Here is a 12568-nt window from a genome sequence, read left to right as displayed (position 1 = left end):
AAAAAAAATCCTTGTTTTCCTTTATGTAAATTAGCAATGTTATTTCCATATTCTTAATATTATCTTGTTCTGTGATACCATGAAAGTAAACATTCTAGTTTAATTTTACATTACTTTTGAAAAATTTATAGTAAAATTATTTGTTATACTTTTACTGAAGGGTCTCTAAAAAAGGTTCTCAACATAAGTTTACCGTGCAGTGTATTGACTGCATTTCTATGTCCCAATTTAGTACTATATTTCATGATCACTTAAAATAACAGACTTTTTGGTCTATATTCATGTCCCAACTTCCATAAGTGAATACAAATCAATCTTTCCAGAAGTGCACATCCTTATGGGAATAGTTGTTTTAAGATATTATTTTCCAAATAATTATGATCAGTACTGGCACAAAGACATTAGATTTATAGATATCTTGCCCCTTCCTTAGAGATTAAGATTCTATAGTCTGGAATAGGAGCAGATATTGCTATCAGTTCTTTGTTTAATTTTGATTCAAGACAATTAAAGAATGTCTAGAAAAAATTTCCATAAGAGTCCTCAAGCTCCATCCACTCCTTGGCTGTGGGTGTTTGTATCTGTCTGAGTCAGGCGGTAGGTGAAACATCTTAGAGGACAGCCATGTGGACTCCTGCCTCAAGCTAAACAGAGTATCTTTAATGATGTTAGGGATTGTTGCTTGCCCATGACAAGGGGATTCTTATGGAAGAATAGGAAGAAGGATTGCATCCCCTAAGGGGATAAGATCTCCATAGGAAGACCAACAGAATCAACTAACCTGGGCCATTGGGTTTCTTAGACTAAACCATCAACCGAAGAACATACATGGGCTGGACCTAAGCGTCCTGGCACATATGTAGCTGATGTGCAGCTTGGTCTTCATGTAGTTCCTGAACAACTGATATGGGGATATCCTAAAAAGCTGTTGCCTATACATAGGATAAGCTCCTCTGGTGGGGCTGGCTACCTTTTCTAGCCTCACTGGAAACTTGAGGTACCAAGGTGGGGGGATGACCCACTCAGAGGAGGAAGGGCTGGGTGCTGGGTGAGGGATTATAGGAAGTGGGGTAAATGTGAGAGATGCAAAGAGTGCACTGTAAAGTGATAATTTAAATAAATAAATAAAATTATAAAAGTTGATATTTCCTTTAGATGCATTTATTGCACTTTGGAATCATAGAATAGATTCTTACAAATGAAAGTGCTGTTTTTAGTGGTAGAAATTACTGACTTTTGCTTGAAAGAATGGAGATGGAACAAAGATTACAGATATGTCTAACTAATGACTAACTCAACCTGAGACATATACTAAGGAAGAGAGCCTTATACATAGACCTACAATACTATTGGAGCATAAAAAGAATGAAGACTGCTTTTACAACTCTGTTTTGTTTTAATCTGGTCAAATTTATATGAAGTATGAAAGTCAACTTAAAGATAAATAGAATATTGTGTGACTTAAGAATGCCAGCTAAAAATTTCAAACACATAGAAAGTGAACATAGAATGGTGATATTCACCAAAAGGTAGGAAGACATTAAACAGAGAAAATGTGTCCAAAGTTTAATTATGTATGAAATATACATGCAGAAATAGAAGATAAGAAATTTTACCACATTAAGTAGGAGTGAGGTGACATATACATAAATGAGGTCATAAGCCACTGTGCAGTGTAGATAGAATTCAAAGGCCAAATACAATAAAAACATTCAGATTGTCTCAATTTAAGATAAAAAAAATCTACTGGCAAATTGTCACCTCAAACACACTAATTCTGAGCTACACTTAAATAAGCATTGAGATGTGGCAACTATTGACACACAGATTCCAAACCAAAGAGGGATCTCTTTCCAGGTATTTCTTACCTAATCTTTCTCTTACCTGGTTTTCAGAGCATTTAATTCTCCATACTCCTTTGAGTCCTCTTGATTTATCATGGTGATCTCATATGCATAAATCAGATGAGTACATAAGAAGGGGTCAATGCTACCAGGTTTGAAACTCCCCAAGCCAGGATGGTCCTTGGCCCAGCTGGTATAATAGCACATCAGCTGGTAGGCAGAACCTGGAAAAATTATGATAAAAACAATACCATAATATAGATTCCAATACATTTGCTTACAATTGTGCATGCCTCCTTCACTTGCCATGTTTCTTCCATCAGCTATATAGGATGTTTCAAATCAATAATTGTTCAATTATTGATAGTTAGTGGAGATTCTTCATCAAAGCCTAGAAAACCAATAGAGCCTCTTATGAAAACAAACCCAGAAATTGCCAGTTGCAAAACTCTCACCAACTCACTAGAGATCAGAGCAGTGAGAGCTGAGATAAATTTACCACACTCAAAGCCAACCCATCCCTTTTACCCAAGCAAATTATCTCTTAAAATTTTTGCCAATAAATCAACATTACAAACCTATACGAAACTAAATCATGATAGACAGACAATTGCATTAGGAATCATTAATTCAGATTGTAGACATACTGAAATGAGGTTTTTGCCAAAAACTCATCCAATTGAGCATTCAGCACAATGGCCAAACCTAAAGAGGGAAGACACATTTTTTTGGTTCAGTTGCTAGTTAAAAATCTAGGAGAATTTGGATTATAATAATCTCTGAGAATATCAAATAAAGGTTTTAATTCTCCCATAGTAAGCTTTAGATAGGGACAAAGCCAACTGATATCACCTAATAATTTTTGAAAATCACTTAAGGTTTTTAATCTATCTCTGCGAATAACTATCTTTTGGGGAATAATAGATTGATCCATGAGTGTAAATCCTAAATAATTACATTTTCAACTCTGGATCCTGAGTTTGCACCTTTTTTGGAGCTATCTTCAGTCTCTTTTCAGCTAAGACAACTTGTAAGTCTCTATAACATAAAAGTACATCCTGAGGACTTTTTCCTGGTAATAAGACATCATTTGTGTAATGGGCAATATATATCATTGACCATTTTTTCCTTATAGGATCAATGACTTGTGCAAAGGTATAGTGGACAGTCCTTCTTCAGGGCATAGCTAATAGTCTGATGTTATGTCAAAATTTTGTGGCAAAGGAATTGTAAAGAAACAGTCTTTTAAATCCGTAACTATTTTATAATATCCTTTTGGAATTCCCACTGGAGATGGAAGTCCAGTTTGCAATGCTTCCATAACTACCATTGTTTCATTTACCTTTCTTAGATCTTGTAACAATCTCCATTTACCTGATTTTTCTTGATGACAAATATTGGCATATTCCATAGGGAATTGGATTCCCTCAGATGTCTTGCTTCCAACTTGCTCCTGTACTAGCAAACAAGCAGCTTCTATCTTTTCTTGAGATAAAGACCACTGATCAACCCAAGCTGGAATATTATTAATCCATTTTATTTTATCTGCATGAGGCACAGGAAAGATAGTGACCATCATGGAAAATGCTTTGAATCTTTACTATTAGGATGAGGCTTAGGGCCTCCAGATGTTCAAATGTCCTGTTCTGGCCTCTGCTTATTAGCTATTTCACTAGGGCAGCACAAGACAAGACCCATTTTTGCAATAGATCTCTTCCCCACAGAGTAACAGGCATATTTGACATAATATAAGGCTGAATTTGTCCTGAATTACCTTCCTCATCTCTCCAGGTTAGAAGCTTAGAGTTTCATTTTGGGTTATTGGCATAACCAATTCCTTGAAGATGAGTTATTGTCTCAGACAAAGCCCAAATTGAGGGCGAGTCTTGGCCTCTAATGATAGTCACATCAGCTCCAGTATCTATTAAACCTTCAAAACTTTTTCCTTCAACAATTAATTTAAGATTAGGTCTTTTGCTAGTGATAGATTGTACCCAGTATACATCAGAAGAACCAAAACAACTTTGTTCTTTCTCCTTTTTAACAAAATTAGAAGGCATTGGATACAGAGGGATTAAAATAAGCTGAGCAATTCTCTGATTAGCAGGTACTATAATAACACCATGAGGTGAAGCAGCCATAATCTTAATCTCCCCCTGATCATCACCATCAATAGCATCTGGATAAATCTGTAATCCTTTCACAACTGAGCTAGTTCTCCCTATAAGCAATCCCCAAGTCTCTGTGAGCAAGGGCCCAAAGACTCTAGTAGGCAGAATTTGAACTCCCATTTCTGGCATTAATACTGTGTGACAGGTGGAACAGAAGTCCAATCCTGCAATTCCTGGGGTTGCCCTGAAAAGTTCAAAGACAGATTTCCTTGGCTGGGTGGCAGCCTCATGGCTCCATACGCTGCCTGTTGTTTTAGGAAGGGGGCCTGGGGCTGCCCCCTCCACTCGTTTCCCAACAAGGTATTATCTTGAAAGCCTTTTTTATATCTACAGTCTCTGGACCAATGCTTCCCTCTCCTACAACGAGGACAGATTCTCGGGGCATTGCCCGACTGCTGCCTGTTTGTGGCCCCTGATTCTTAGGGCAATCATATTTAAAATTATTCATACTTCCACATTTAAAACATCCTTTATGAAAGCAACTCCTCTCCACAAGACCTAGTAGATCTGCTTTCTGAGGAAGTATTTTGACTCTCTTTGCTTTCTGTATCTGAACTCTCTGATTCCTGAGAGCTCAATTTGCTTTCTGACACTCTATCTCTCTGCTCTATGATCTCCTTCACGAGTGCTCAAAGGTGGAAAGTGAATCTCTCTGCCTGATTATTCCTCAGAGCTCTTCTGACTTTTTTCCCATGTTCTTTTATTTAAATTACTTACTTCTTGAATCCATGGGCAACAAAATTCTATCTCATCTGAGAGATCTTTCAATGCATTTTTTCCACCTGATTCCTCTTGTCTGAAGCAACTTATCTGCACTCTTTACACTGCTTTTGATTCATTTGAACCCATTTTCACTGTCACAACCATTAGGTGAATTTAATGCAGGTTAGTGCCAACCCAACCTAGCCTTATACGCTTCTTACACAGCAATACTTCTACAATATGAATATAAGGCTAATGCTGGGATCAAAATTGCCTACCGTGCAGAATGGTATACGACCTTTTATCATAACTTTCTGAAACTTTAGGCAGAGCTCTGCTTTTGACAGTGTGTCCTTTACAAATCCTCCTTGTCTGAGTCCACAAGTTCAGGCGCCATCTGAAACTGCCCACAATTTCATGAACTGAGTTCTCTCAGAGGAGGGAACAAAGGACCTGAAATAGAGAATTCGAAATGCAAAGAGAAATCATGAAGTCAAATTGAAATAGCCCAATCAAAACTTCACTTTACTTAGAATAAGCCAGGGTTATTATAGTCACAGGAAAAACTGAAACCAAATCTCTAGATTACATGATATTTTCATACTGCAAAAAAAGATTCAGGTGCCAAAGTTCCCAGGTTCCGAAGATCTTCAAGTGGTAGGCAGGTGGGCATACTCAAGCAGTGGGCGTGCTCAGGCAGGTTCTTCAAAGAGGAACTGACAGTCTGCAGAGAGCATTTGTCTTAGCTCCCCAGGTGGTAGTCTCCAAGCAGGGACTGCCAGGAGTCAGATGGCTGAAGGGAAGGGGGAGGTAACAAGTACTATCATCATCACTACCAGAATAACAGTACCATAGTTCTACTGAGTAGAAGTAGCTTAGACATAACTAACTTGCATAGTAAATATAATTCTAAAAATATTATTCCTTCATTATATTTCCCTTTATTTTTGTATTTCCTTTACATTCTGTGTAATATTGCAGATAAACATCTTTATAGAGATCTTAGGATTATTGTGCTTAAATGTTTAAAAAGGCATAAAACAAAAGTAAAGAAGAGAGATAGAGATGGGTTTCAAAAATTGTCTCCTTTCTGTCTTTGCCACTGGCCTCCTTTAACTGTCTATAATATTTAAATAGAATCTTCTTGAGCCTCAGGGAAAAAATAATAATGACTAGCCTATAGGACCAATAACATGAACATAAGAATCTGCACTCTGATTTGATTTAGATTCTGCTCTAGTAGATAACACCCATACCAGGTAACAATTACAGAGACAAAACCTGTGACTAAATATAACCTAGAAGTGAACCTGCTACTATTATTCTTCTACTAAATGGACATAATGCTAAACTGACTCCTAATGCTTTATCATTTTACTTATACATTAATATATCCCACAACCCTCAGTCGGGAAAATCCTAGTGAATAGAAAGATTATAAGCACCAGAGGCTGTGGGTGACTATAAGAACTCAATTTTCTAAAATGCAATGAAACTACATAGATGAATTAAAAATAGTTGGGACAGAATAGACAATGCCTCCACAAAGTATACAAAACCCCAGGATGGAGAGAAAAAATACTGGCATAAAATGTCACCCCAAGATACAGAGACACTGGAAATTGGTATCTGTTGGGAAAGTGAAAGTAAGTATTCTTTAAGAGTATAGCCCCTGGTGAGATAACTAAGCTCTAGTGGAAGGATATATACATATGTGTGTGTGTGTGTGTGTGTGTGTGTGTGTGTGTATCTATACATACATATATATATATATACATATATGAATGAAAATTAAATTAGAGGAAAAATATTGTGACCACATGTAATCAAATTGAACCTCACAATGAAGAAGATCCTATTCTAATATGGTAAAATTTATTTCCATTTTACTATAACAAAATGTGAAAATTGCTAATATGTCTTATATTAGTGAGTGTCTGTCAATCAGGCAAGACTATGAAAGCTGGTATGTGATTCCATCAGACAGTGCTTGGAGCCAATATTATTATTCATCACAGAGAGTAACTCAATCCACTATTTCAGAGATACTGATTTTGATCCCAAACCCACTGTATGCAAAAGCAGGTGTTCACTCAAGCATACAGGCCATATAACATAAAATACAAAGTGCTAATAGTGGAGCAATGAGACTAGTGAAGCAGCTAGCTCCTCTGAGTTAAATCAAAGTAAAGTATTTGCACTGGTGTAGAAATTTAACAACTTCCAAAATCCCTCAGGTTGGATCAGAAGACAATTCCATGCTCAATAATGAGAAAATTTATCAAGACATAGCAGATCCTGGCCTGAAGACTACTGTAAAATTCTTTTCATGAGATTCATAGCTCAGTGTAGAGTCAGTCTACTAATTACATAGTAGGAGATCATATACTATGGACTGAATAATGTCTATGGGGCAGTGGTCAGTTCAGGCAACCTGTGCCCAGTCAAGTATAAGTCTGGAACTCTGGTGACCCATGGGAAATAATTCTACATGTAAGTGACAGAAGGAGTTCGGACATGATTCCTGAGTCTAGGGCTCCTGTTTCAGCCACAACTTCTCACAGCCCCGCAGGAGATGTGTGTTCTGTCATGTCGGCAATGCCCCAAGCTCCCAGCATTCTAGCTGGACCCCATCCCCAGTCATCACACCACAGCCAGGAATGCCCTGCCTACCGAGAGATAGCCCCACCTCAATATAAGGGGCAGTTTGCCCCCTCCCCTCTCTATTGCATTCCTTTCTTTCTTGCTCTCCCCTCTGTCTCTTGCTTTCTCTCTTGTTTCCTTCCTCTTTTCCTCTCTTGCTCTCTTCTTTTCTTGCCCTCTTTCTTCCTCTCCTCTCTTCTCCTTCCTCTTATTTCTTTACTCCATATGGTCATGGCCGGCTTCTTTTCTCTTTCTTATAATAAAATATCTCACAATTATGCACAGCCTCCTTTCAACTAACGTGTCCTGCAGCTCCGGCATCAGCAGCAGCGACTCATGGGCCATCAAATGTCCAAGGACCAAAGATGGTCAGAAGACTTAAAATCATTCCAAATGGCTATTTCCCACACAAGCCTGCAAAAGACTCCATTGTCAAAGTTTCTAAACAAAGTCCAAGTGCAGGAAGCTACTACAGAGTCCTCTGTCTATACTCCCACAGGATTTCCAAAAGGAGATGATCTGCTCACTAAGACAGCTGGGAGATTTTGTAGCTGGACAGGATGTTGGAGATGTGATAAGTTACTACAGTAACAAGGAAAGTTCTTTGGAAATTTGTGGTTTCTGGCTTATCTAAAATCACTGGGGACCTTACTATGGGATGTTTACTCTTGTGAATAACAGGCTCTGATAAGCAAGGAGTATTCTATATACTAGTCAGGAAAGAGCTTTGAACTTTGACTTCAACCTAGGTACTTGTTCTGAGGTTTAGAAAAAGATCCTAGCCAAATCATAACATGCTTTTACACTCTACATACCTTTCATTGATTTTAAAAATAAATAAATGATGGCTGTATCAAAGTTTAGAGTATTTTAATCTTCCATAATCATTACAACAAGATTTGTTCACTAGTTTCCTGGCAGATATGTAGAACACAGTTACCTTCATGTCCTTCTTCTTCCTGGTATAAGAATATCATTAAACTTAAGGAAACTTACATTCCCAGAAACTACTTATCAATGGAATTTCTTTTCAATATTAGAGAGTTAAACATAAATAAAATGAAATCACATGAAGAAAAATGAAATCAGTCTTCTTCTTGTATGCAACCCAAATCTGTCATTGAAAGATCTATTCTCCTCAAGAAAGGAATTTACCAGAGGAACAGAATTTTGATGCACTGAAGCATACAGACATGGTATACCTATTTTATACCTAATTATATGGAAGACACACAATTGCAGATAAGGCAGGATGAGACACTTATCTTCGGTCACCTTTCCTGTTAAATCCAAGCAACTTGAATGTGTGTACATTGTAGAGCCATGTTTCTCCCCACCACTGGGGTGCTGGGCATGTCCTCTGGAGAGAGAAATGTAAGGAACTTGACTGCACTTATTCTACACCTCCACAGTTGAGTGCTGGGTTTTAGGGAAGTACCAAGACACCACTCCATAGGTAGGAAAATGCAGTCCACCATGGGGGAGCTTCTGAAACTTGTATTCCCTGACTACCACCCACCCCCTTGACCCTGGAGTGCTGCTCAGAGACTTTGGTAACAAAGTGTTGAGAGTCCAAGACAATGCCAGGACCAGAGGCTCCCAAACACCTGAATATCCAGGTATCACTGAATCATGAGGGGTTGGGAGCAGAGTCAGGTGCCCACAGGCTGAGAAGTGTGTCTAGTCCAGGGCCAGTGCAAATGGGAGCTGCAGCATAGCTTCTCATGGATTGTGATAGTTGTCTGGGAGCACAGAGAGGCCTTCTACAGGAAACTTAGGATGTAGCTCTATAGGAAAAGCCTCCTCCATGCTCCCCATGGGAGTCCTCAATGAAAGAGACAATCCTTATTTATTCATGCCCCTTATTTACTGTTCATTGTGGAAAATGGATGCATATCAATTTCTCATGCTGGAACAGAGTAAACACCATTTGCAAGGAGGTTGTCTGGGAAGGGAAGCTTATTGACTAAACCCTCAGGGCCTCTAGGTACATCATCAGCATGAAGAACTCTATTTTGGGCTACACGACCAACCAAGGGAGTGTGACACATGTTCCAACTAGGAATCCAGCAGGGTGCAGGGAGGCACCTATCATCTCAGATGCATACCTGAGTTTCTGAGGTCTCAGACACACTTGACCTTATCAAGTGTCCTGTCATTGTCCAATGAACCGTAGCACATAGCTGTGAGAAGTGCTCATAAAAATGATGTTAACCCTTATTAAACCCAATTCATGTACTTGGACTATTTTATGGTTCCTGGGAACACTACATGAAAAAGAGCATTTTCCTATAAAACTTCCTAGTGGCTTGAAAAGTCAAGAAAACATTTAAAGTAGGAAAATTCTGTAAAACACAGTTATTGTGAAAGTGAAAGGGAGGTAAAGTGAGGAAGTGGTGAGAAACTAGAACAGAAAAATGAGAGGGATAACTAATCCTATGAATATTTGCAAAAAACATATTAATACCTATGACTTTTAATTATCTCCTAAATATATACATCTTACTTTTCTATTATTGTTAAAGACTACAACTAAGACAATTTATTCAGGCTCACAGCTTCAGAAACTGAGTTTATATCCATCATTATGGGAAGCAGGTGGACAAGAATGCTTTTGGAATAGTAGCTGAAAAGTTACATCCTAGTCCACAAGCATGATGCAGAAAAACAAAGAGGGAAGCTACATGGGAATGGTGTGGGATTTTGAAACCCTGGAGCTCATAACCAGTGGCACATCTCCAAATTTGCTATGAGCTAGTACAGCATAGAGTTTCCCAAGGAAGGCACCAAAGGGATATGGAGTCAGAGAAAGGGGCTAAAAGCTGTTGACTTTTAGAAATTTAACTCCTTCTTGCTATTTTGGGGCCAAAGGCTGCTGGTTTCTGGCAGTTTAACTTTCTCTCTCTCCAGGGCCAGAAGTTTGTGTCTTCTGGCAATTAAATTCAACTGATAGGGGAGTAAGAAAAAATTTTAATTACTTAGGATATTTACACTTTCCCTCAAGGGCCCCTCACCCTCATGAGGCTCTCTCCAGAGTTCCCAGAAGTAAACTTTCTGTAGTTGGAAAAAATCATGCTCCTGCTAGTACATGATGTGATGGCTGCTCTCCTTGCTACTACACCAACTGCTGCTGGTTCCTGCTGATTCCTGCTGCTGAGTTGCTGTTGTTTTCTGGGTTGATGTTTTGCTATTATTGGAGATGGATTGATGGATTTCAAGATTGCTGGATATTGACCACAAAGACTGAACTTGACTTAAGTACCTGAAGACACTTATCAACAGAAAGTCTATACCTCCTTTCCTCTCTAAACTTCTTACTCTCTTACTTAGTGTTGGGGGATTCAGGATTAAGGAGATGTCTTCTACATCTATGTGTGCTCAAAAACTCAGTTGTGAAACACATGAATTTGGCAGTGGTGCCTTCAGTACTACATCAGTAGAAACTTGGTTTTTACACTATCTGAGACCCTGTCACCTCAAGTTTTCACAAATGGACTGTGCTTGCCAGGATGTGTGTCTGTATGTGTGTGTATAATCATTATATCAAGAGGCTGGCTTAAGAACTGACTCAGCTCCTTCAGAGTATCAACACTAGCACTACTCCTTCTCTGCTTTGTGGGCGAAGTAATTCTATATCTCCAAGAATTATGGTGGATACACATGCTATAGATAAGCCTAATTCCCTTAATGTTTTCTGCAGGTCTGGGGACATACAAAACCTGTTCAAATAGAGCAGTGAACTTTCATTATAGAGATATTTCATAACTCACATCAGACCACACTCTAACTGGGAGTGGACTTCCTTGGTAGCTGTTAATTATTACTCAATCTCATTCCTTCTAGAGATACTCTAATTAAAGTCATAAGGGTAGTGCATAAGGTACATTCCCATTTTTAGTACCACCCTCTGGACATTCAGTTCATTGCTGTTCTTAGAAACTACTCTAAGTGATAGGTGTAAAATAATTTCAATATAAGAACATATGGACCATGAATATTCCCTCTCAGGTTCCAAAACAGCCTGTCTATTTCTACCATTCATAAGTTCCTTGAAAATGTTTCCACTTGCCAATCTGAAAATTACAAACATGACTGTGAACATGACAAGCCTCTTTTCCTAAACTATTTACATATTTGACCATATTTTGGAATTTTTATTTAAAAATAGTTTATTTTCATCAAATTTTATGTATTCACTTTACATCCCAATAATAGCCTCATTTCCTCCTCTCCTCCCAGTCCTACCTTTACAAATCCCTCACCCCATTTTCTTTTTCTTAGAGAAAGGGAAGCCCCCAGTTAGGTATCACTCTGCCCTGGAGCATGTATTCCCAGCAGGACTAAGCACATCCTGTTCCGCTGAAGGCTAACCAGAAAGTCTAGGTAGGGGAAGGGAATCTAATGGCAGGCAACAGAGTCAGAAATGACATCTGTCTCAATTCTTATAGGATCCACCTGAAGACTAATCTGCACATCTGCAACCAATGCATATGGGGTCTAGGTACAGTCACTCCATGTCCTTGGGCTGGTGATTCAGTCTCTGTGAGCCCCATAGCACAGTTTAGTTGACTCTGTAGGTATTCTTGTGGTGTCTTTGACCCATCTAGCTCTTCCACAAACTCCCAAAGCTCTACCTCATGTTTTTCTGTGGGCCTCTGCAACTACTTCCATCATCTGGTAAATGAAGACATTCAGAAGATAGAAGAGAGCTATTTTAGGTTCCTGTCTGCAAGGATACCAGAGTGTCATCAATAGTGTCAGGGACTGGATCTCTCATGTGGGATGGGTCTAAGTTTGGGACAGTCATTGATCGGCTATTGCCTCAGTCTTTGTTCAATCTTTGTCCATTAGCATCTAGTAGGTAGAACAAATTTGGATTTTCTGGGTTGCTTAGTAAGAACCAATGAGGAGCCATGTTTTATTCACTCTAAGGTGTCGACTGTGGATGTGAGTTTCAGGTCCTTCCTGACTTCTTTAAAATAATGACATATGGCCTGATATTCAAAGCCAAGCAGACTATTTCTGCATTAAGTGGCATTTTTTTCAGAGGATGAGAAATGACACAGTGATTTAGAGTCCTCATCAAAACTCTAAACTAAAATAAGTGCTTTTATAATTTATTCATGATTATTTTACAAGAGCATAATTCCAGAGAGAATTACTACAAAATTTCTGTATTCCTGTGAATGGGAAAGAAACAGTGATGTC

The 12568-nt window shown here is 38.6% G+C and overlaps 1 protein-coding gene across 1 annotated transcript in view; it reads right to left on the bottom strand.

Annotated features, from left to right (window-relative positions):
* Positions 1-12167, bottom strand: part of LOC116093261 (chitinase-like protein 3) — a 20710-nt gene extending 8543 nt beyond the window's left edge. Inside the window, 4 exon segments of the mRNA XM_031374639.1 lie at positions 1822-2070; positions 2522-2549; positions 5999-6044; positions 12099-12167. Of these exon segments, the coding sequence (XP_031230499.1) occupies positions 1822-2070; positions 2522-2549; positions 5999-6044; positions 12099-12167 (392 nt within the window).
* Positions 12168-12568: the final 401 nt, after the last annotated feature.

This window comes from Mastomys coucha, unplaced genomic scaffold (genome assembly GCF_008632895.1).
Source record: "Mastomys coucha isolate ucsf_1 unplaced genomic scaffold, UCSF_Mcou_1 pScaffold16, whole genome shotgun sequence".
NCBI lineage: Eukaryota > Metazoa > Chordata > Mammalia > Rodentia > Muridae > Mastomys > Mastomys coucha.
The sequence above is the reverse complement of the archived record's forward strand: the minus strand, read 5'-3'. Positions and strand labels throughout refer to the sequence as shown.